This window comes from Pseudochaenichthys georgianus, chromosome 8, assembly GCF_902827115.2.
Source record: "Pseudochaenichthys georgianus chromosome 8, fPseGeo1.2, whole genome shotgun sequence".
NCBI lineage: Eukaryota > Metazoa > Chordata > Actinopteri > Perciformes > Channichthyidae > Pseudochaenichthys > Pseudochaenichthys georgianus.
This window is the reverse complement of record NC_047510.2, coordinates 8,678,218-8,703,848: the sequence shown is the minus strand read 5'-3', so window position 1 is coordinate 8,703,848 and position 25,631 is coordinate 8,678,218. Positions and strand designations below refer to the sequence as shown.

At 40.3% G+C, this 25,631-nt stretch overlaps 2 protein-coding genes across 4 annotated transcripts; both read right to left on the bottom strand.

Annotated features, from left to right (window-relative positions):
* Window positions 1-8,057: 8,057 nt before the first annotated feature.
* Window positions 8,058-14,543, bottom strand: cbx2 (chromobox homolog 2 (Drosophila Pc class)). Of its 3 annotated transcripts, XM_034089996.1 has the most exons (6): window positions 14,438-14,543; window positions 14,300-14,343; window positions 12,401-12,466; window positions 11,600-11,678; window positions 10,163-11,519; window positions 8,058-8,866 (listed from the first exon to the last, which is right to left on the bottom strand). In XM_034089996.1, the coding sequence occupies exons 1-5, from the start codon at window positions 14,507-14,509 to the stop codon at window positions 10,188-10,190; spliced, it is 1,593 nt and encodes a 530-aa protein (XP_033945887.1). In that variant the 5' UTR covers window positions 14,510-14,543; the 3' UTR covers window positions 8,058-8,866; window positions 10,163-10,187. The 3 variants fall into 3 exon arrangements, with proteins under 3 accessions (XP_033945887.1, XP_033945886.1, XP_033945888.1); XM_034089995.1 differs by having other exon boundaries at window positions 8,058-11,519; XM_034089997.1 differs by having other exon boundaries at window positions 8,058-11,519; window positions 11,600-11,669.
* Window positions 14,544-16,035: 1,492 nt separating this feature from the next.
* Window positions 16,036-25,481, bottom strand: LOC117451609 (ectonucleotide pyrophosphatase/phosphodiesterase family member 7-like). The gene is made up of 6 exons (XM_034089998.2): window positions 25,239-25,481; window positions 24,666-24,811; window positions 23,734-24,363; window positions 19,474-19,708; window positions 18,575-18,698; window positions 16,036-16,274 (listed from the first exon to the last, which is right to left on the bottom strand). The coding sequence occupies exons 1-6, from the start codon at window positions 25,471-25,473 to the stop codon at window positions 16,217-16,219; spliced, it is 1,428 nt and encodes a 475-aa protein (XP_033945889.1). The 5' UTR covers window positions 25,474-25,481; the 3' UTR covers window positions 16,036-16,216.
* Window positions 25,482-25,631: the final 150 nt, after the last annotated feature.

Genomic DNA, 25,631 nt, shown 5'->3' with positions numbered 1-25,631 from the left:
GCAGAACTGTTTATATGTTTTGAGGAAATTCAACTTAATTCCAATACCTTTGTCTCCTTGCCGGCTCTCTCTGTAGCCTCGGAGGACAGGGTTCATTCAATGAGCCCCTCACTCAGATTTTGTTATTTTGTTATTGTGTAATGGCCTCCAAAGGTTGAAGGATGGCTCCTCCACAGGTCTCCCTGAGGAGCAAACCCTCTATCTAGACATGAATCCACTGCTGTGAGACAGACACGCTTGTTTAGCTCGCACAAAGCCCAGTAAGCTGTTGTCTCTGAGAAAAAAGCTGGCCGTCTCCAGAGCCACTGGAGGCTGCGATGGCTGGAGCCAGAGTAATGACCTGTGAAATTCACCGATAGAGTTGTCCTGTTGCACACAGGTCCGCCGGCACCGGGCCTTGTTTGTGGCCCTGCTGCTGATTTATCAGCGTGCCTCTCATGGTGCCACTGGCTTTATGGAGTTGTATGTGGTTTGACCAAAGAACCCCAGTTTTGGTGGAAATGAATGGCGTATTCAGGAATGTCAAAGCTTGAAGTCCTGTGTAAATATCATTTGTTACCTTGTTTTCTATGTTCAAAAGGAACAACTAGACATTAAATGAACCTGTAACTTAAGTCATTTACATTGAAATAAATAGTTAAGTTGTTTCTCAAATATTTGCCTAAATAGTCAGTATTTGTGCCCCATTTCCACAAGTGTATCATAGCAGTGGCTTTAAATATTTACACTGCTTTGTCCTGTGAAATGGTCAATATTTTCTCTCCTCCTCAATCGGATTAGGATGTGAGGCTGAGAGTTAAGGAGAGGAGCCTTTGAAGGTGGTAAGGAGAGAAGCTGTGTCTTCCCCAGAGCAGATTATGCAAAGATCAGAGGGGCAAACTTCCCGCTGGCACCTTCTGTCTGCTAGATACAGTTTGACTTTGTTACCTTAGTTTCACAGCAGAGGGAGATTCCTCCTTGTTCATGCCCTGTGGGGTTAAAAGAAACTGCTTGCTGGAAGAGAAATGGGTCTTCTTGTCCAAAAAAGATAATACAAAAACTCCTCAGACTCTTTGTGGTACTCCCTTCGGTTATATTTTACTTCCTCTTGTTCTTTCTGCTATTTTGTAGCAGTGTTTTACCAAATTGTATTTGAGTGTTATAAGGCAACACATAATTATGTAAGACGTCGGAAGAGCCAGACCAGTTGAGCGTGTCAGCATGCTAACATCTGCTTTATAACATTAAACACAAACTACAGCAGAGGCTGATGGGTATTGGTTTTGTTTTCATGAATTAGGTCATAAATCATCATGGCAGTCCATTTATTATTGGTCAATATTTCAGTGTTGAACTAACCAACATTAAGAGTCATGCCAATAGAGTGTGTAATGAAAATGCATGGTTCATACAATGAAGAACACAAAAGTCAATTTATGTCAGTTGGTGTAACTGAGTTCTGAATTAATCAATATTTCATATTAACATTGAGTCGATGACTATGGAAGGTTAATTCGCAGTGACAAACCACTGGTTTCCATATGTTCTCCTTTCTTATCTATATCGCACTTTAAAATCAATTGTTTTTCCAATCAACAGGAAAACATTATTTGGGTGCTAAAAAGTCTACTTAGTGGTACTGTTTGATATTTAATGATACATGTCACTCCAAAGATCTACTAAATACATTCAATGAAAAATAGGTATTTAATATTTAACTGAAAATGTGTACGGTGTGCCTCAGGGCTCAGTTTTAGGTCCTCAAATGTGTTATCTTTAAACACTATGATGTCATCCGGATACACATCGGTTTAAATGTTTTGCAACTGCTTGTTGCCATTTACAAAACATTAGGCCCTGCTGCTACTTTGTCTAACAGTATGTTAGATAGACAGTAGTTATTGATGTCCAATAACATCTTACCACCCGACCAAGACTCACATTTTGTCAAATGTATGGGCTTCTCCGACTAGGCTACGGTTATTGATATTTTTACTTTAAAAAAGATAGTGTTATTATATTCATCAATTCATATTTTCCTGGTCAGTTCTTTCCCTTACACACTTTTATTTATTTATAATATGCTTCATTCTTACTTCCCTAAAAAGCAACAAGTCAATTGTGGTTATCCCAAATTTGACTGACCATGAGTGGAGGAAGTAAAACTGTCATTTAAAGTTGTTCTTTTAATATGTAACATGTATAATTTCTCCAAAGTATCTAGGGTTGTCCTGCTCATTATTCGAAGAAGACTTAAACTTGTATTCACTTTTAAATAGCTCACCCTTTTAATAGCCTCTTCATAAACCCGACTAAAGCAGAAACCGTTGATAATATCAATCACCAACCTTTTTGCTTCAGTTCAAAATTATTATTATTATTAACTATTTAACTCTCATTTGTTGATCATTTTCTGCAATGTAGGATCAAACATTAATATCACTCAATATATTGAATTGTAAAATGTTAACTATACCATTTGTTACATGAAAACTTTATTCCTTATATTGTCATTCCTTACTCATGCAGTCATTCAGTTACATTATAATTACATTTGTTATGTTAATACTTTGAAATGGTATGTGTCTATTTAGAGTGGCTCCAACATTGCTCTCTCACGTTTTACAGGTAGCTGGGTAGCAGTTGAAAAAGTGTTTATGGAGCCAGGATGATATCAGATACCATGACTAATCAATAGGTTTTCTCTCTGCCTGCTTGCCCTTCAGGTGTCCATGCATTCAGAGGGAAGGAGGCGGTTCATCTGGTGTAATAAAAGTAAGCTTGGAGGAAAATGTGACAGATGTGGAGAGGCCTGTGCCAGCGAGAAAAGCGAGAGTGGGACTGTCAGACATGTCGACTCCGGCGAAGTGATGGATGGAGAGTGAGGTAAGACAGATGACATCGTCTGTCTGAGGCCGTGTTGTCATAGTGGAGGATTGCCGCTTGTCTTAACCTCTCAATATCAGAGAGCAAACTGAAGTTTGTTTACACTGCTCTAGTGGAGTGATTTAGAATGAGGGGCGAGGGAGACGTGGGTGTAGAAGGTATGCTCGCTGGAGGGTCGGATCAGGTTTCTAAACATTCCCTTTGAAATCGAATAGCAACCATCCCAGGCGTTTTTTAAACTCCACCAGCCCCGTTTGGTTACAATCCTCAAGGTAGAGAGGAGGCCAAACACAAACACAAACAGAGCAAATTAAATATCAATATCAGTTTTCGTCTTTAAATACCCATAATAGTCAACATCCAGCCTGGAGCCTGGAGAATAATAGTAGTGGAAGATAAAAAGTGTGTTTGGTGTTGTTATGGAGCCTCATAAAGCAATAAAGGACACAATATAACTGTTATTAGAAGCCCTACTGTGTACTTTTCTGAATAGAATACATTTTATTACCATTTTCTATATGTTGTAGTATTATTCTTACCCTGCAAATCTTTTCTGCAAATGAAAAGGTAGGTGAAAAAATAAGTTTCCAACGTCCCTAATCACCCCTCTGGTTTCACCCTTCATATCAATTGCTTATACTTTCAACAATGCCTCATGGAAAAAGCTTATTTTTGGCGTTTAAACAAAGGCCGGAGTTAAGCAAAGAGCTGATTGATTTACGACATCTTGTGTTGCTAAAACAATAAGACGTCCAGGGGAGAAAACAAAAACATCCCCAGAGATGAACTTGCTGAATGCTCTTCAAAACAACATGGTTTGGGGTGTGTGTTATTGCGATGGAAGATGGATTGGAGTCTGGCTTAATTTGCCAGGAGTCAGGTGTGGGTGTGGAGGGGTGCCGGGATCGGGGTTGGTGCATCGGCGCTGGGGGTGAGGAGGGGGTTTAAGCTCATTTCCAACCCCAGGCTGAAGTGTGTGTGTGTGTGTGTGTGTGTGTGTGTGTGTGTGTGTGTGTGTGTGTGTGTGTGTGTGTGTGTGTGTGTGTGTGTGTGTGTGTGTGTGTGTGTGTGTGTGTGTGTGTGTGTGTGTGTGTGTGTGTGTGTGTGTGTGTGTGTGTGTGTGTGTGTGTGTGTGTGTGTGTGTGTGTGTGTGTGTGTGTGTGTGTGTGGGTGGGTGTGTGTGTGTGTGTGTGTGTGTGTGTGTGTGTGTGTGTGTGTGTGTGTGTGTGTGTGTGTGTGTGTGTGTGTGTGTGTGTGTGTGTGTGTGTGTGTGTGTGGTTGGGGGGGGGATTACACTGTCACACTGTGCATACTGTTTATGCATACCAGGCCACTGTGAGTGCCTCTTTGTCGCGTAAGTGTTTACTTGAATTTATTTTGGGAGAATTCCACATGACTGGGACGGGGATCTCTATAAATTATGGAATTGAGCGCTTTGTGTAATGATAACTTTTGTCAGTTAGTCAGCCTGTGTGACAGTGTTTTTAAGCGTGTGTAAATACAGGGGTGGTGAAGGAGAGAGAGGGGTGTCTGCGTGTTGAAAGGTGCTGCAGACGTTCTTGTTCATTTAGTCTCTTCAACAGAACAATAACAATGCTGTAAATGAGCTTCTTACACCACTACCCTCACTGCTGAGAACCAGTGAGGAATGTCATGTTATTAGTTATATCTACTCAAGTACTGTACAATTTTGATATATTTGCACTTAAAGGGTTAGGCGTTGGAGTCAGGGCTGCAGTAAATAAAACATTTATGTCCTGTCAAAAACAAATATATAGTCTGCTGTTACTGAGAGATTATAAACTGAGATTTTACCTTGAACTTTTGGAGAAAACACAGTTTTTCTAGCATACCTCAATGGTGATGGGGAATCAAAAAAACGAGTAAAGTATTGATGGATTGAAGTGATGGTTGCCAAGTATAATAACAGCAATAGTTTATAAAAACATGCGTTTACAAACTCTCACCCAACTCTTGCTGCATTACCCATATCTCCTTTACTTAGTCATTTGCTCACAACATATGCATTTTCACTAAAACTAAAAGTCAGGACGAATTACACCCCTTTGCAAACTGGAGACAGTTGGTGCGTAAGTGTTTTAAAAAGTACGGTTTTAGGGAAAACCGGATTTGATAAATGAGACTTGTATAATACAGGGGTATAGTATGATATAGTTTTCCTTCTGTTTATTTACTTCAATTCATCAAAAATGTTCCCTGTTGCTTTGATTATGAAAAAAGAAAGTTTAACGGTAACACAAGGTGAGTAATTGATATACAAAATGATCATTGGGTGGCTAAAGAATTCCTTTAAGTTGAGTATCTCCATTTCATGCTGCTTTACACCACACTACATTTCCATATTGGGAAATATTGTACTTGCTATCCCAATGCATTTGTCTGACAGTTTAAGTTATTTTCCAGATTCAGTTCTTACATATGCAAAATCAGCTAGTAAAACACAATGCATTAGTTGATTAACTATTGGGTATATGAAATACCGTTTTTTAAATTCCAAGGCCGATCGTTTCATTTTCAATTATCATATTTTGTGTGAAGGGACAAACTCCTAGGTATGTAAATGGAATGATACAAAGTATAGAAAAGCTGCTTATTCACTAAAGCCAGAACCTAAACATTTTGGCGTTTTTTTGACAAAGTTAATTTGGGTTATATTCTTGTAGATTCTCCATTATTCTTTCTGTATTTTGGCTTAACGAATAATCAGCCACTTGTGTCAGTAAAGAGAACATATCTGTCCTGTCACTGAGAGATTATTTAATTTGAACGACTTGAGTGTCAAATCAAAAGTGGAGTTATTCTGCGGTTGCCTCTACTGTTCTCCGTGGAGCTACTCCAAATTGGTGGTGTTCAGGACACAATGTATTGCAGTGCCAAGCCACACACATACCCAAAACCTATATGGACCTGAGGAAAATCACATGGAATGAGTGGCTGAAATTGAATCAATGGCCATACAGTGAAAGTGTTGGCATGTCAGAGACAGGTTCCCTAGTTTCCAAGATCACGAGACGAGGATGCGGTGGAAACGCTGGACACCTACATTTCTCTTGGCAAGCTCTTGAAATGAAAAATGCTAGTCACTCAAAACCATTGTTGAGTATAGAAAACGTCTTTCACTGAATAGGAAATACCAGTGTATTCTGCTGCACTATTATTATACTGTAGAGAGAATACTATTGTGGAACTGTATTGGGAGCTGGATACAAGAAATCAGAAATCAGTTTTTTTGCTGTATATAATGAGATAATGAGACATAATGGCATAATTGATTTCATCTTGAGTGTTTAAACCAACATATTATATAATTATGGTTAATTAGGAAACTGAAGTGCTCTTTGGTGTCTTTGCCGTTCAGTACAGCAGCACCATCTAGTGGCTGTTGCAGTTAATTTGTCCATGTGTTGCAGTGGAGGGAAGAGACAGAAAGTCTTATTGACTGTTATCTTGTTTCTGCACTAATGGATGTGACTCATTTAGTAGCATTGCCAATGAAAACCACACTGCTTCAGAGGGGATGAAAGATCAAATCCAACAGAATAATTAAGTCATACAAAAAGTCCATGGCATCTTCTGAAAAGACAAACATATTCTGACTCATCTCAGTCTATCTATTGCTTAAAATGCTGGAAGTAGGCCTGCTATAACTGACGATAGCAAACTCTTTTCAAGATTTGCATGTTTACAATAGCAAAGATTGAAATGCAAATAAGTCTAAGCAGTTGATTTGTGGAATTTCTTATTGGTGTAAATGTGAAATACCCATAAATATTAAGAATGTAACAACTTTTTCTAATAATAATGGTCAACAAATATACAACTGAGATATGAAATGTGGTGTGTATATTAATACATTTGGGACCTTTTTAAATACTCATATTTTATTTCTTTCCTTCATTTTCAATTAGAAATTAATAGTCATTATTATACTTAGTATACTAATTTTTTTGTTTTGGAGTATCAAGGGCACCTCAAACAAGCTTAACGCAGCGTCCACACGGCGGCGTGCGTTGAAGCTTGCCGGTGGTCGTGTCTGAAACTCGACCGACAACCAATCACATGAATCTCCCGCCCCGGACACAAAAGCACGCGGTTTGATTGGCTAGATCTTGTACTGGCATATGATTCGATTGGCTGACGCTTCCGTCGAAGCTTCAAAAGTTGAACATTGCTCAACTTTTGAAGCGAGCAACGCGAACAAAGCAATCACAATGCAGTTCGGCGGAGCGTGACGTCACCCCATTCAAAGTGAATGGGCAGAAGGCCGTATTATTAGCCCTAGTTTCCACTGGGTCCGTCTCCGGAGCGTTACGGGCGCGTTGAGGCTGCGCCGCGGCGTCCGCAAGGATCGCGGCCACGCTATGCTATTCCACCAGACGTGCCGCATTACGGCTCAGAAGCGTCTCACCGCTGGGCTCCGCTCGAAATGGGATTGAAGTCTATTTTTCGACGCGACGCAGCCGTAAGGTAATGTCGGGCAGGAAGTGGAACGGTGACAGCATCCGGCCCACCCCCCAAAACCGGTTCCTTCTCCTCCCCCATCCCTCCTCTGTAGTCTTTCCAGTATAGGAGAATAAAGGCCAGCGTTCTCCTTCGGTTTACAGGCGCTGTGTGTAAATTATATAGAATAATTATGATGATGAATGCATTGTTTTTACCCCTAAAATACAGCAACCCATCTTTGATTCATGTTGTTTTTAACTGGACTATTACAATTATTATTAATTATGTCTGTAGTCTACAACACAACAAAATAGGAAATAGCCTAACAACAGTAAACACGATTTAAACAGACACAAAAATAAACCATTTAACTACGTAGCCTACTTTCTTTCTTGTAGAAATACAAAAAGGAAATATGCCCAAATCAACAAGAACTGCGAGCCGACATGCACGACGCTCCGCTTCATGCTTCTGAAACGCTCGTGAAACGCGCCCTGTAGGGTATGACGCCGGAGGAGGCCGGACCAAAACCGCGTAATTTAGGTTGAACACCACCCAATTAAATTATTAGTTTATCAACCGATGAAGTCTGTAAAATGTTAGAAACTACCAATAGCATGAGTCCAGTTTGTCAACAGTCATATAATGCAAAATAAGCAGCAAATACTCACGTTTAAGAAGAATGATTTAAGAATATGTTTGCATTATCAAAACACACACATCAGACAATAGGCTGAACCATTTTATTAGTACAATTCGACAAGTGACACAATACAAGGATTGATGACACCGTCCTACCCTGAAAAGCTCTTGATTTGAAATAAATAGATTGTAAGGAGAACAACGTCTCATTGAGATGGTTAGTAGATCTAAAATAAACATAAAATAAAAAGACAACTGGAAACATTTATGCAGAATGTGTTCTTTTCATTATTTAAGAAAAGCAAGAATAAAAAAAACATTTCATATAAACACTGTGCATTACCCCATAGCCTATTACATGGAAGTAATAAATAACTAAACTTATACTGTCTGATGAAATTCTTTGACTTTGAAAGAAATATATAACGGAGAACATTTGAAGACATTTCTTTTTGTTTTCAACTGGTCCTGAATAGAATCTACTTTAATATCTTCATGTTTCAATAAGGCATCAAATGTGTCGGTTCTATATATTTTTGATACATCTTCCTTTTTTCTCTTTCAAAACTATACGGACATGAAAAGCGTCCGCTCTCTGTTCTCTAGGGATACTCCTTTTACTGAACAACCTGAAATGTTAGCTATCTTTGGGGTAATGCCTTTGTGTTTAGTCTTGGACAGAGAAAAAAAGGCACAGTCTGCAGAGCAGGATTACACAGAAGAGTTCAGTCGAAGTGCTTTGTTGCTGAACTCCTCTCTGGGGAGCAGAAAGTAGCGCACATCGTTGTGGTTTCTTTTCCGTTACATCAGATAGAGATCTTTTTTCTTCTTTTTCTGGGAGGCCGGGCCTGCAGCTCCTGCACCCATGCAGGCGGGTGAAATGAGACGTCTGCAGCTGCGAGGAAAAAGAAAGACAACCCAATGTTGTGTTTCAGTCCTCGACATGTTCAAAACACCAGTGGCATCAGACACTATGACACCTGGTGTTTTGTGGTCAGCGACAAACAAAGCTGAACGGTTTATTGTCCACACCCCTTTTCCCACAGTGGTTTTCAAAGCCTTCAGCGCCCTCAAAGGCTCATGGGAAGCCCTGACAGAGTGAGCGAAAGACATTGTCAGGTGTACTGTCCATGATCAGCCTGCCATGTCAACACAAGCACTGATTCTCTGGGCTGTGTTCATATTCATTACAAGTCTGAGAAGATTAGAGTTGTCGGTGAATGAAGGACAGTACTGATGCAGAGACAGAAGAGCAAACCCCACAGTCTTATCTGAGACACCGGGGGGGGGGGAGACACAGATACTGTATCTGACTCCCCACATGGTTCAGCTCGTTTGTGCTGATAAACTGGCTCCACTGAGGAATAAAAGGCGCTCGGAGGCTGTTCTGATGGAGTTTTTCACAAAACAGAAAGGAAGCAGTTTTCTGCTGCTTGAACTGGCTGCTGCTACGAAACCAAGTTAAACACAGCATACGTGTCCGACACATTTCAACTATATAAACCATGGTATACCCTGCAGGGGAAGGACTTCCTATCCCATGAGAAATGAATATACATATGCAGCAAAACATCAAAATAAAGAGGTAGCTAACTTATGAAATGTTATACAAATAAACTATACTATACTAAGAATTAGAAACTGGTTTTACATTAGCTACTGATTTATATGGGTTTACACCATTGACACATTATGAACTAAATGTGTGCTAAGCATACAAGAGGATATGCTTTCCTTATTTCTTCATTTAGACATTCTTCTTAACACACAGTAGTTATTACCATGGATAAATGTATGAATGCTTATATTTCACATAGATTCAAAAACCTACACTGTGTTTTGGAGTTCCATATTGACACTTAAGACATTAACATTATTTTCTATCCAAAACCAAAGTAGTAGCCCAATTTTGGAATGGATGAAACCAAAAAACATTGTCAAGCGAGACCATAATGTCACCTTTTGGACCTCTCTGTCTTTTCTTGAACAATTTGTAGACAAATAAATAATAGCAATATTTAACTCACATTCGGATCTCTCTTTTTTTCTAAACCTAAAAAACTGGTCTTTTACTAAAAGAAGATGAAGCGCAATTGAACCCCTGATCCCTGATGCATTCTTCAGGAATTCGCAAAAGGTTTATCTAAATTCCTTCTGAACCCCAAAAACCCCGTTTGCTTTCAAAGCCCACCTGGTTCGCAGTGTCTGGAATCCCGTCAGTAGTTGCTGAAGAAGCCCACACTGGTTGGCGACTCCTTGACTGTGACAGTAACTAGATTAGCAGTGACATCTGTTACAAACACGTGTTCTATCAGACTGCGGGTGGGCTTCCAGTCCTGGTTCTGGACCGTTACCGAGCCATCCTGTCCAACGTAAGAAGAATCCTGGTCCGTGTCCGAGCCGCTCTCCTCTTCACCCGTGCTCATCTCATTAATTTTGGCCTTTTTGCCGTCTTTGGGGGCCAATCTGTCTTGCTGGATCTGGACCTCCGTGGAGGATTTCTGCACACTGCCCTTCGCCAGCCTGCCCTGGACTCTGGGGGTCTGGAACTCAGTCGCCTCCTTGACCATGTCTACCCCAGACTGGCTCTTTCTGGCCTGAAGTCTTCCAGGGGTAGCAGGACTTTTTGGAGGATTATAATCCTGCAGGACAGTAGTTTTCCGCGCTGGTAGTGTTGAATTTCTCAGGCCCGATACTGGAGCAGTACCGTTTCCAGGAACAGCGTTGCTTTTCACAAGTTTGTTCTGAAGATTGAGTGGCTGAGGGCCAGAACCGTGATTGGACAAGGCATTTTTAGAAGGTAAGGCAGCCACAGCTTTAGAATTTGGTAACCGCTGCAGTGTTGACACAGGGGCCTGGGCTTTCTTTTGTCCATTGGGGGAGCTTAGTGTATCCTGAGTGGTTCCTTGAATGAGGTGTTTGGATGTATTCAAATTCAACGCTGCCACCCCTTTTGATTTACTAGCAGCCGCTTTCAAATCCAGACTTGTCCTGCAGCTCACGCTGGAGATGGACAGTTTACCCTCAGTGACATTCCTGCTCTGGCTGGATTTGTTCAGGGAGAGGGAGGCGGGTTGGACTGACCTCCCTGATCCCACAGAGCTTTTTACAGCCCCGCCCTGAGTCACAGAGCTCTTGTTCTGACTGCCTACTGTATCCCTTGGCGAGCCCCGATGAAAACCCATGAAGGTGAAGCTTGCTGGGTGAACAGGCTTCTTGATTGCTCCTGGAAGATCTGCATCTTTGGAAGCCTTCAGAACTTTGCGAGGGCCCTTGTTCTGCTGAAATTCCTTCACTTCAGGGGACGGAGGTTTCCTGCTTCGTTTCTTTGGGGGCTCCTGTTTTGCGACAAGGATCTGAGCCTTCTTCTGAGGGACAGGGTGAAGGTCTCGTGTTCTGACATTTGGGGTTACTGGTGTGACATTGCTATCGTCGTCATCGTCCTCTGAAGAGGATGAAGAGGACGAGCACGAGGATGAGGAATCAGAAGACGATGATGATGAGCCTGAAGAAGAGCTGCTTGACTTTGTTTCTTCAGGCACATTTTCCTAAACAAAATAACAAACGTTAGCTGCTGTATGCTAATCCGACAAATTATTAATAATCTTCTGTTCTGATTTGTCCTTACTAGAATTTTCCGTGGTCGTCCCCTGGGTCTCTTCCCTTTCTTAAGTATAAGAAGTTCCTTTTCTTGCTCTCTATAAAACCAAAAAACAACAACAAAAAATAAGCAAATGCTTGACAGGGGGATAATAACAACAACATTATTCACTGACTAATACCGTTTCTCCAAATCTTTCTGGTTTTGTGATTCAACTTAGATTAAAACATGCAGTGGGTGAGCTAAATGAAAAACAGCAATTTATAATAGTTTATTTGAAGGATCACAAGGATTCTCAAGCCATGATTATGTATTCGACAGTTTTTGGGGAGGGGAAAACTGGAGCAGGGGTCACTTGTATGTGTATGTGCTGCCATGTGTTGCAACACGGACTGACGATGTGCACCTAGAGGCTATAAATAGCTGGTAAAGACATGTGCAAACAGGCTATTTTACAATAAATAACGTGCCAACGACAACATTAACTGGCATTAAGTGATTGTGTGAATATGTAGACCTGTCAGAGGTACAGTGAATGATAGCACAAGACACAGGCTCATGGGAAACCTGGGGGAGAGGGGTCTTCTGTATCATCAGGGATTCCTCCTGGCAAAATATCTCGTAGTGTGTGAAAGAGTGTTGACAGTCAGTCATGTACTGTGAAAGCTACAACAACTTGAAGTCTCAAGATTACAGTACAGTGAGCAGTACAGCCATCAAATGACTTTGGTGTTTGCTTTAATGCGCATTTGAGCGTTACAGAGCTGATTTTAATATTTAAAGATAGACCACTCATTGGTGTTTTAATTACTCGATAAGGACACTCACTTCTTGTTGAATGCAGCCAACAGTCTTGGGTCAAGGATGTTTTCCTGGGGTTCCCAGCTGTTGTGTCTGTAATAAATTGACAAGAGTGTTACAGATCAGTATTAGTCAAGATACAGAACCATGGTGATCCAGCTATATTAAAATGACCGTCAATCTTAGCAGGGAACTCGCATTTAGATAAAGACCGTGTTCACATCAGAAAACAGTACTCTCTTAGAGATGACTTTAGGCAGCCAGTATGGTACCCGAGAAAAGCTATTCTAGTATAGGCTGAAATAGACCATTCAAGTTAGCTCAAGACAGAACAACACTAGAAATCTATTATGCTTCAGTAAACTGGCTGTTTACACATTCTTCTTCAGTTGATTTATGCAAAATAATTGCAGTACATTTTGTATTTACCAGAAATGTGCCCTTGAGTTTCTTGGAAACATGTTATATAGTATGACAATGGCACAAAACACGAGTAATCGACAGAAAAGGTCGATTAAAACCAAAACGTGTCTCTCTTTTTTTTTTAAATAGACAATCACATCCATTTTAAACCACGCCTGGCTAGCTCCTTTGAAAGTTTGAAAAGAGGTTCAGTTCTGTATTCCTCTTCAAAAGTAAAAATGTAACTCGCTTTTCCATAATTTTGCCAATTCTAAAAAATATATTGGACTGTAGCAGAAATATGTGGGGAATTTCTGGGAAAGTTTGGCTATTTCAGTGACAGGCGGACTTGCCTCCCACAGCTACTAAATCAGATTCAGTTTTGAGTTATTTTTACTCTGAGTGATGAAAACCAGATTGCTCTTCTTTGAAGAAAAACATAAACACACCAGGAAGAAAGATCACTTTTAGGTCAAAGAAGTGTTATGACTTCACATGGCAGAAATAACTTAAAAAATAAGTGTGCACAATGTGCAGAAATAACACCTGCACATTGTGATAGGCACTGAATTAATCAAGGGTTACTTTTTCTTAAACTGTACTCTCGTTTCGTTGTAGATATAATAATCAGCATGTCAGCTCCCTTTTTTGTACAAAGAATGTGTGAAAAAATACTCACTTAACTACAGAAACACACTAAAAACCAGATCATGGTGTTTTTTTTCTTGAGCTGATCTGAACTACATGCATTTGTAATGACCTTTCTCCTCATCACTTGTTGTTGAATAGCCTATAGTCTGATCAGCAGTCACCACTGAAATAATCAACCCCCACCCATCACACATACACACACACACACACACACACACACACACACACACAAAGGATGTGGTTCTAACAGAAAGCTATGGAGCTGGCAGGCAACAGTGTGCATTGATGGTGGATTACAGCAACAATGTGCAGTGAACAGAAAGGGCAAGTGACAAGAAATGAAGGCAGAGTGGAGCCTTGCAAGCAGCAACATAAATGAATTATAAAAACTTACCAAAAATAACAGTAACATTTGGTGTTATGTAACAAAACACGTATACCATGGTTATACATTATATATAAATAGTAATTGCAAAGTAGAGTGATTGGTTTTCGGGTCACACACAAATAACTGGTTTAAAGTCATGGAAAAAATATAAAATTATTACAATTATGTGATTAAATCCGAAGTGTGTAAAACCGGAATAATGATTTAGCCGTAAACGTATTTGCTGTGGTTGTCCGCTAACTTCCCAAATTGGAGGTGTTATGAACAAAAGAAAGCAAATGTAAAGGCAGCATTTATGAGCTGTATTTGTCCAAAACCGCCCTCGGAAACCAAATGCGAGGAAATCGTATGGTTGTTGTCATCATGACTCGGTAATTCGCTTATAATAAATAACGGTTTAGCGATTAATTTAACTCGAAGCAACAAGCGACACGTTGTTGTTGTTTTCATTGTTTCGGGCGGAGCACAGGTCCACTTGTACTTACTTGGATGACCATCCCCTCCACTTCACGAGATACTCCAACTTTCCCTGGAAGAAAAACCAAGAGCGGAAGAACGTTTTGTAAACAGCCAGAAGAAGAATAACCGCGACTAAAAGTTTTGAATTGTTTCACAGCTCTGACCTTTTTCAGCCGCTTGTTTAAAATGCACTCCGCATCAAAGACCTGCTCTCCCACGGCGCTCAGCTCCTCCATGTCTGCCTTCGCCCCGAGTAACAATCCTTTATGATACAAGAGGCGCGTGGACCTGAACCGAATGACGCTCGGATGTGCTTAGTATTGCCTTCAAAATAAAGCTCTTACTGTGAAGAAAGTTTTGTACCCCTTATCAAACTCATTAAATAGCATAAAGCCACCAAAAATATCATGTATACTTAAGTTTTTTTTACAGTTTTTAACGTTCTACTGTTGATATTACTACAAATGTAGTACTTTATATTTTCTGTTTCTCTACTCCTGTACAATGAATGCCAATCATGGACTTAATATAACTCCTACTGCTGTATCAAAATCAGTTATATTACGTTTATCTACACATACTGTGCAACACAATGCAATATTAACAGTATCACATATCAGTATATTCAAAATATAAACACATATAGAAATAATCATAATTGTATAACTTAAAAACACAATAAGAAGCAAAGGCTTTAAAAAAAGGATAATCAACTAAACTCCAAGAAAACAATCAATTTCATGCAACCTTAAGGTGTTACATTTATTTGAGTGATAACAAGCACAGTTAGAAGTAATCCATTCACCAGATGAATGAGGGCAATAGGTAGAACATTGGTTGTGTGGAAATAAGAATGTATCTCGTCCGAAACTAATTTTCTGTTGTAATGTATAGACAGGTTCTCTTTAGTCTGACTTTGTTTATTGTGACCGTTTCAAAATACCAAGGCAAATTCTTTACATGTTAAATTACTTAGTTTCTGATTTCTAATTCTGATTTGAAATAATGATTGTAAATGTATAGGCTGATGCTTAAAATATTATGAGTGGTATTTTTAGAAATAGCTCAGGTAACTTCAACAATGTCCATTGTTTAGACAAGTAAGTTATTTAAACTGATGTGAATTTTGTAATGTGAACACTTGGAAGTATGTTGATACAAATTATAAGCAGACAAAAAAACAGTAGCACTCCCACCAAAGATGTCATACATCACATTATTTTGAAAGTTGTAACAGGAAGTGATCTGTTTCCGCGCATAGCTTGACACATGTTACTCGAAGAGAGGCGGGCAATTTATAACGTGTTTGCTTAAATGTGTCCCCCGGCAGCCACCGTTCTCTGATCGAAACACTTATTCGCTTAATGCAAGTGAAAGTAGACGTGATCATAATTGCTTCGATCGTATAAAACATTGTTTTCGAATTAAGTTTTAAACAGAAATGTCTTTTAATGCTGCCTTTTTTTTTTTACTTGTTTGTGGTTTTAAAGTTATTAAATATCTTCTACATTATTAGCATTTAACAGAAGTTGTTGTATTGACGGCCTTTGTTTAAGCAGCAAGGAATTCTCTTATTCAAGGCAACTAACGGTATTACACAATTGTAAGACACTTAATAACCATACGTAGAAGAGAACATGTTATTACAGTCCGCGCATCGAACAATTAAACAGAATGACAATAAACAAAAAATTAGCAGATACTTATTTTATGAATTTAATACAATTACATTCAACACATTTTGTTAACTTCTATTCTCCGTTTTCGAACAAACACTATATTAACAAAATGGTATGCAAAACTCTGCTCTTGTGTTCCTTGTGCAGAGTGCATTTCTTCACATGTGATAATACAATAATTAAGAGATTTCCAGCAAGCAGCTTTCTCAATGACAGACTGTAGCAGCATGTTTTTGTTTTGTTTTTTATTTGTTGTTGTGGCGTTCAAAGTGAAGTCTGGTCTATCATTTCTTTTGCCGGAAGTTGATCTGAACTTACTGACCTGAAACACAGAAAAATAAATACAATCTGATAGATAAATATAATTGTTGTTGTTATAAGAAGTTATGTTATCGATGACAATTTTATAAACAAAATAGAGCCGGGACTCGATTAAAAAAATTAATCTAATTAATTAGAGGCTTTGTAATTAATTAATCGAAATTAATCGCATTTTTAATCAAACATACATATTTGACCTGAGAACAGTGAAAAGCAATTTTCACATGGATTTTACTCCAAGTGGTCTACAGTCCAAGTGCATGACATTAAGGATTTTGGGAGATGGCCCTGTGGGCCATCTAAGCTAATTTACAGATGGCCCTGAGCCCAATAGAGATTGCCCTGAAAAATGCACGTGGACGAAATGGCACGAAGGGTTTGGGGGGCCTCAGTCCCCCTAGAATTTTTTGATTTTTGAAGGTCTTAGATGCTGTCTGGTGCATTCTCTTGACTGAATTATAAGATGAACCACCACAATATTATATTGTACAATTTCAATTTTATTCTTCATTTCACTTGTTTGTTTGTGTTTGCTCGCTTGCATGCCCTGCATAGCTATAAGAAATACTTAAGTTGTTGGTCACAACACTTTCCATCTGATGAAGGCAAATGCCTTCCCAGATGGAAAAAAGTAGAACACATTACATTCAGTTATAACTGCCAAAACAAACATTATTTACACTATTATGGCCCCTGTTAAAAATGTTTGTAATGTTAACTACTGTAAATTGGTCGAACGAATGCCTCCTCATCCGGAAGCTGACCGAGCAGACCCGAGCAGCAGTCGAGAGGAGCCGAGCGCATCCGCGAAGCACACGTCAGAGTTCCTGTTAGCCAGCCAATCTAAATATCTTCGGTCAAAATAATTTCCATATATTCCAATAATTTTTTAGAGCAATACCGCTTCAGTTGCGCCACTTATCTGACAGACAAGAAGAGTATGTGACAGACAAGAATAGTCAACTCTAATGTCTAACACTTAATGTGGAGAAAGAGATGTCCTGTATGGGTTGATCTGTTGGTAATGCCTCGGGGTTCCGGTGGTTATGTAAACAAATGCATAATGCTGCGCTATACTTTGGGGCCTCATCCAGTTGCATAGCGACACTTATTGTGTAGTTGTCTTTTAATAAGCAGGTAGTCATATCATTAGCTAGAACTAGCTGGATCTGATCGATATGGACATAAACGCGAGTGAAGTCTAATCTGACGGGAGAGAGAGATCAGCTGCTGCTAACGTGTCGAGACTCGACACGCAGCTCTGCATAAGCACATGCAGCGGTGAGCGGAACAAAACACACACTTCAGGTTAGAATATCACACGTAGCTATTTTAATTACCTCTCAAACTACCTAAAATAGTTATAGATGTTTAGTTTTACTGTCGGGTCACTCATTACTGGATCCGCGAGCTGCATAATACTGGCATAATAGATTGCCCGATCGGGCAACCAGCAGGTGAGGCTTCATTGGCCGAGCTAAATACTAGATGGCCCCGGGCCATCGGGCAGTCCTTAATGTCGAGCCCTGCTTGAGCCAGGGAGTTGGTTATTTTCTCAGACGTGGACTTACTTATCCTGGCCCTGAAACCAGTCATCTGGTTGGGTCAGGGTGTGGTTCCTTGCACTCGGAGTCGGGCTAACGTCCACGCTAGCTGCTACATGCTTTGCATTTAGGTGATACTTTAGGCTTGATGTGCTGCGGTGATATGCAAATTCTTTTTGGCATAATTTGCACACAACCGTGCTCTTGTCGACGCTTCCATCCGTCCGTTTTTTAAAACAAAATTTCCCATCCACGGGGCCGACCAAAGCGGTCTCATCAGCTTGTTCGTTCATGCTTGACTATTGTTCACCGTGGTTTGTTGTTGTTTGAAGTCCCATGCTGAAGTCATGAACGTTAGTTGGTGCTCCAGTATAATCGGTACGCCTGAAACTCATCCAGTGAGAAACGTTCCGCTGTGCAAAAATAAGTGCGATTAAAATGCGTTAATTTTTTAACGCGTTAATTTTTGTGTAATTAATTAATCTTAATTAACGCGTTAAAGTCCCGGCCCTAAAACAAAACCAAAATGAAAATACATTTTTTTAATATGATAAATATTAAGGATTTTGGTCTGATGCAATCATTACAGAGGAATTATTTAAAATATTATAAATTGATTTTGATTACAATTGCGATATTGTGACATTACTATTAATATCTAATAACAAAACACAATATTGTTTTACCCATATTGTTTAGCCATTCAGAGAAAAAACAAGGATGATAAATAAAATAGTTACAAATTGTCAACCATTACCTTTTATTCTTGCGTTTATCCTTGAGTAATTTATGGGATGTCACCATGATAAAAACTACAACAAGAAATCCAGCTACTGCTGCCAGTCCATTGAATATATTGTTCAGGAAATCCACGTCTTCACCTGGAAACAGATGAAATTGAAATGACAGAGATCACATTGAATTGTTTTTCTATATAAACAAAGTATATGGGACCATAGTAATATTTTCCTTCTTCTGCTTTTCCCCTAAAAGTACCTTGTCTAACAAAACGGCACAACAAAAGTAATGTCTTTACTCAGGCCCTACATTGCATCAACCAACCACACGATGGCGCTGTGACAACTTTTACGTTCTTTTCAATAACTTCTTTACTGCGTGGCCCAAAAACTAGATTATCATCCATCAACTATGCTTTGGTGCTTTCAGAAATGTCCTGCTGACAAAATACTACAGCACTTAATCGCCTAAAAATAGTGTCCAACAAATGCACATTATTTTAGCTTGAGTAACGTTTGCTAAAAAATACAGAAAACCACTGTTTTAGAAAATCACATACTCGCTCACCATATTTGTGAAATGTAGATACTATTGAGAGGTAAACCCACAAATTGATTAATGGGCATTTCATAGCATTTGTTGTGACAAGTAAAACGTATAGAAAACCACCAGCATTATAATTGATTTAAAACCAGACACTTGTTGTCCTTAGTTTAGACCTCCTTTCTTAAAATCTTTCCAAAGTTACCGTAAGCAATCCTCAATCTACTTTCTACTTTTAACCTACAGTGGCTCTAATTTGGACATAATGTGAAGTCGGAAATGATGGATGAATGGCCTAGTAATGAAGGAGCAGGTGTTGGAGCGACACACTTTTGCGGCCACAGGGAGAGACTCATTAGTCTGATGTAAACTCACCCTGAGTAGTAGTGCTGCTAACCAGCATGTGTTTGGTGGAATTCAGGTGGCCGTCATTGACCTCCGGCTTGATGCCCAGGATGTGACACATCAAGGCGTAGATGTCCACCGTCTCGAAAGGCCCCACCTCCAGGTTCTTGTGAAATGCTGGACCCACTGCCCTGAAGAAGGGCTTCATGTCCATGTCTTGGTTGTCAAAGCCGTGCTCACCCTTGTGGAACTGAACCGGAAAATACTGCAAGGACACAGAGGGATGGATCACATAGCATGCATGACCCAGTTTGTTAGATTCAATTTTATTTGAACTGTTATAAGCCAGTGATTTTATTAATGGCAGCAGAGTTGACACATAATGGCTTGCTCTTATTTAGTCAGCAGAGGGAGGTATTGTCTAAGAGAAAGAGTCATTTCCATTCTGGAGGATGAATGACTGTTTTTTATTTGTGACTTCGATAAACTAAAGAGATTTGCTGAATGATCATCTCTAAAATGTAAACTTTCATAAAACAATCATAAGGCAAATTACTTCATAGTTGTATGTTGTATTTAGCACCAACACAATGTGATAGAAGTATCAGCATATCTTAGCAGTTATGTAACAGCTTCAACAAGCTTATCCTTATCAGATCAAACTAAGAGGACTTTAAGTGGCCATAAATAGGGAGAAGAAAGAATCAGGTCATACCATCATAATCATAACCAGTCATAACCTCTAGACTTTCTCCACCAATGCTTTATCTGTGGATTCACACGACTGATTATTTTCCACTCATTCAGCATTTAAAGACCTTTTTATGGTCCTTTTATTTATCAGTTATTCATTTAAATAGCTTTTTGGATGTGTTCCAGTCAGGATTTCGTCCAAACCATAGCACTGAGACTGCTCTTGTAAAGGTCTTCAATGACATCCACTTAAACACAGACAGTGGCAGAACTTCAGTGTTATTATTAGATCTCAGTGCTGCATTTGACACTGTTGACCACAACATATTACTAGACCGACTGGAAAACCGGGTGGGACTTTCATCAACAGTTCTAAATTGGTTTGAATCCTACTTAAAGGACAGAAACAACTTTGTTTCTATAGGTACAAATCTGAGTTGACAAATATGACATGTGGGGTTCCTCAAGGCTCCATCTTGGGGCCTCTTCTCTTTAACATCTACATGCTACTGCTGGCTCAGATAATGAAAAACAACAAAATAAGTTACCATATGCAGATGACACACACATTTACATAACCATTTCACCAGGAGACTATGCTCCAATTCAAACACTGAGTAAGTGCATTGAACAAATCAATGACTGGATGTGTCAGAACTTTCTCCAATTAAACAAAGACAAAACTGAGGTAATGGTTTTTGGAGCCAAGGCAGAACGTATAAAAGTTAGCGCTGAGCTTCAGTCTGCAATGTTCAAAACAACAGATAAAGCCAGAAATCTAGGTGTAGTCATGGACCTGAGTTTTAACAGTCACATTAAAACAATTACTAAATCAGCCTACTATCACCTAAAGAATATATCTAGGATTAAAAGACTAATGTCACAGCAGGATTTGGAAAAACTTGTCCATGCTTTTATCTTCAGTAGACTAGACTACTGTGATGGTGTCTTTACAGGTCTCACTAACAAATCTATTAGAAAGCTGCAGCTGATTCAGAACGCCGCTGCTCGAGTCCTCACTGACACTAAGAAAGAGAATCACATCACTCCTGTTCTGAAATCTTTACACTGGCTTCCTGTGTGTCAAAGAATATATTTCAAAAATACTGCTGCTGGTTTATAAAGCACTGAATAGTTTAGGCCCAAAATACATTTTTACATTGCATTTAGCTGACGCTTTTATCCAAAGCGACTTACAATAAGTACATTCGACCAGGAAGACACAACCTTGAAGAACACAGAATCATATAAGTACATCAGGTTTCATAGAGCCAAACATTTCAAGTGCTACTCAACTGGCTGTAGATAAGCCAGTCCTTTATTAGTATATAAGTGCTTTGTTAGTAATTCTTTGTTAGTAATTCTATCGCTCGAAGTGGAGTCGAAAGAGATGAGTTTTCAGTCTGCGCCGGAAGATGTGCAGGTTTCTGCTGTCCTGATGTCAATGGGGAGCTCATTCCACCATTTTGGAGCCAGGATAGCAAACCCACGTGTTTTTGCTGATGGGAACTTGAGTCCCCCCCTCGCAGTGCGGGAGCAGCGAGCTATTCTGTTGATGGGACGGGTGGCGCAGTGGTCTGTGCATCTGATCATCAGATCAAGGGGGGTGCTGGGGAACTCCAGTTCGAAACCTGCTGCGTCAGGCCGTTGTATCCTTGGGCAAGACACTTCACCCGGATTTGCTCCTGTGGTTATTGTCCACAGTACATGTATAATATCGATGTGTACTTGTAAAAGCGCCTCGATGACTTCGAGGCGTGAAGATGGACGGTGTGGCGCAGTGCGCTGTGCAATGATCATCAGATCAAGGGGTGAAACCCGCCGCTGCTGCATCTGTAAAGCCGTTGTGTCCTTGGGCAAGATACTTCACCTGAACTTGCTCCTGTGGGTATTGTCCACAGTGACCATTGCATGTATACAAAATATGTGTAATGTGTATCTGTAAAGCGCTTTGAGCACTGGAAAAGCGCTATAATAAATGCAAGGAATTATTATTATTATTATTATGCAGAGCGTAGTGCACACGCTGGGGTGTACAGTTTAACCATGTCCTGGATGTAGGAGGGCCAGTAGCAGTGTTATGAAGTGTTATGAAAAACCTTGCGGGCTAATGACTGATCCGAGCGAGTTTGTGTACCGGGAGAAGAGGAGGGGACCAAGAACAGAGCCCTGAGGGACCCCTGTAGTTAATTGACAAGGGTCGGACTCTGACCCTCTCCAAGTTACACTGTAGGTACGGTCTTTGAGGTATGAGGTGAGGAGGGAAAGTGCAGAGCCTGAAACTCCAAGTTCTTGGAGAGTGTGAAGGAGGATCTGATGGTTCACCGTGTTGAATGCAGCAGACAGGTCCAAAAGGATGATGACAGAGGAGAGGGAGGCTCTGATCTATTGCTAAATTATGAACCATCCAGATCTCTCAGGTCTTCAGGGACTGGTCAGCTGTCTGTCTCCAGAGTCAGAACTAAACATGGTAAAGCAGCGTTCAGTTATTATTATTAAGGAGGCGTATATCGCAGTGGATAGAGCCTTGGTCTGGTGGTCACAGGTTCAAACCCCACTGCAGTCAGCATTTCGTTGTGTCCCTGGGCAAGACACTTCATCACAATTTGCTTCTGTGGGGATTGCCCACAGTATTGAGTATGTAAGTCATTTTGGATAAAAGCGTCTAACAAGTAACATGTAATGTCATAATGTAATAATTATGCTCCAAATATCTGAAACAAACTCCCAGAAACCTGCAGGTCCGCTGCAACTCTTGCTACTTTTAAATCCAGGCTGAAGACTTTTCTTTTTGCCACTGCTTTTAATTGAAACTGAGCGGTTGTGTTTCGTTAATGAACATTTGGGGCTAGTAACCCCAGGTAATCAGTGTCTGGGGACTTTGTCCTGGCTGGTTTTCTCTGTGTATGCTGCTCGGGACGTATGTGCCATACAAGCGTACACAGCTCATGTTCGGAGAAACCTTAAAGAAAGGAATCAGTAAAATGGAACTTCTGTGTGAACTATTCATATCTTAAACTGCACTGTAACTTTTTATTCATGTACTTTTTATTCATGTACTTTTTATTCATGTATTTTTTCTTTTAATGTTTCTTTTATTATCTTTTCTTTTTAATGACTGTTTTTAAATGCCTGTCTGAATGTCTTTCATTTTTGTAAAGCACCTTGAATTGCCTTGTGTTGAAAGGTGCTATATAAATAAACTTGCCTTGCCTATAATCAGTTAGTCATATTCATAATCTCAGTTGTAGTACTGTTTCCAAATGTTGCTGCTGCTTTGAAACTGCACTCTGTAGCTTGGCACGGTGATTGGCACAAATGGCAACCTGAGGTGACTGTTCACTTTAAAGGGTAAATCAATAGTATTTGCAGCGGGCAGAAAACTCCTGCTGCACATCTTTCTATGGTTTTAACTTTCCAACATGTTGCTTTTTTGGCTAAACCCAATTCAGTGATGGCAGAGAAAGCATTTGTTTGATAACGATTGATCATTTCTAACTGATTGTGTAAACAGTTTATATTTCCAGGCGTCAAACAACAAATCTATGACCAAGAAAGATTTAACAGAGGAGACTTTACTCCTATATTTCAACTTACCCCGTTGATTACATATCCAGGGTCGGACCATAAAATGATGGGGAGGATTCGATCGTTTTTGGCGAAGTGGAGGCGCTCTGGCATCTCCTCCTTCTTGAACACATGGAGGTGTGGATGTGACCCCTTCAAAGCATCATAGACCTTCTGTAGCTTGCCCGGCTTAGGCAACAGCATCCCAGAAGGCCCAAAGTCCACCAGGTGAAAGGCAATGTCGCTGAACGAGAACCCTGGAATTTTGGACAGCGTGATCTCTTCCACTAGACCATTTCGGTACACCGAGCTCATGCCGTGGTCTGCTGTAATGATGATGTTCAGTCTGTCGTTCAGCCCGTGTTGTTCGGCCGAATGTCGAATGTAGCCCACCGTCCGGTCCACTTGCTTCACCATCTCCTGTCGCTCCGGGGAGTCGGGGCCGTACCTATGACCGATGCCGTCTGGCTCCGCAAAGTAAAGGGATATGAAGTCCAGATCCTGGTTGCTGAACCAGTCCATCACCTTGTCTGCGTTTTCTCGCCAAGCAGTCTCATTCTTGTAGTTGTAAAATAGTGGCTCCACTTCCTGCACCATAGCAACCTCTCCCTGGTAACTGGAAGCTGTTCCAGGAAAGTGTAGAGAGCCAGATTTAAGGCCCTGGAAGGGTAGGAAAAATACACATTACCACCCACATATAAATATAACACATGTACTTGACATGTTTGAAAGCATGCCAAGGGTTGATCTGTATACTGTGGGTTAACATAGAAACCAAATCAGTTGGTTCTGGATTTAAATTAATTTCTTTAGCCTACCTCTTAACTTTTAGTTCAATTTTACAGAAACTGATTTTTTTCAGCAGGCTTGTATAGGTGTTTTGTCAAGATAAATGGTTTCTAGTGCTGCAAACTGCAAAACAATGTCTCGGAGAGATAAGATGGGAATTGTTCTGCACATACCTGTCGCTGCGCTGTGATCCAGATAGGCAGAGTGCCATTGTCCCACCACTCATTCACAAACTGAGTCTGATAGTAAGGCTTCTTCTCAGTGCTGGTTGTGTTGAACCACATGTTGTGGATTACCCCGTGATTCTCAATGTAGCGGCCTACAGAAGAGAATCACTGTCAGTCTGCTTGCACTCATTATTCACAGCGTGACACATTCATATTAGAAATTCTATCAACTTAACGGGCTGAGTGGCATGAAGCTTTTGGACAAGGTCTTATGACCAACTTCGGAGATTAGAGGAATTTAATTTCAAGGAAGTTACATTTCTTTTAGCTGGCTCTGATGATTTGAGAGTCAAAATAAGAAAAGAAGGAGGGAATTCTTCCCTCAGTCATCCAAGTATAATTATCTTACTCGGCTATAAAAGCTGTTGGACCCTGGGACATTCAATTACAACTAATTCCCTTTTCCCGTGGCCTTTTTTCAATCCTAGCAAAGTAAATTCAGAGCAGTTTCCTATTCCGCTATGATATGCAGATCCCCTACCAACAGGATTCACTGTGGTAGAAAATGAAACACTTTACCTGTCAAGAGGCTGAAGTGTGCTGGACTGGTGATAGTGAGGTAAGGAGGTGTGACATACAGGGCTTTGACTCCGTCCTTGGCCATTTTGTCAAGGTGTGGGGTGTCCACATCGCGGTCGTAATCCCACCGGAATCCATCAAAGGAGATCAGCAACACCTTCTGTCTCTGTTTGTTTGTCGGGGCTCCAAGAATGGACGGCCCCAAGAGGAGGCAGAGACTTGCAATCCACAGCATGGCAAACACTTCCCAGATCTACACTGACTATATCCTGCAGCTGACACTCTCACTTACAAAAAGATCCACCTCTGTGTCATATCAACTGAGAGCTCTGAAGCCATCCGTTTGTGAACAAAGCTTCACTAACTTATCTTATCTCGTAGATTGGATAGACT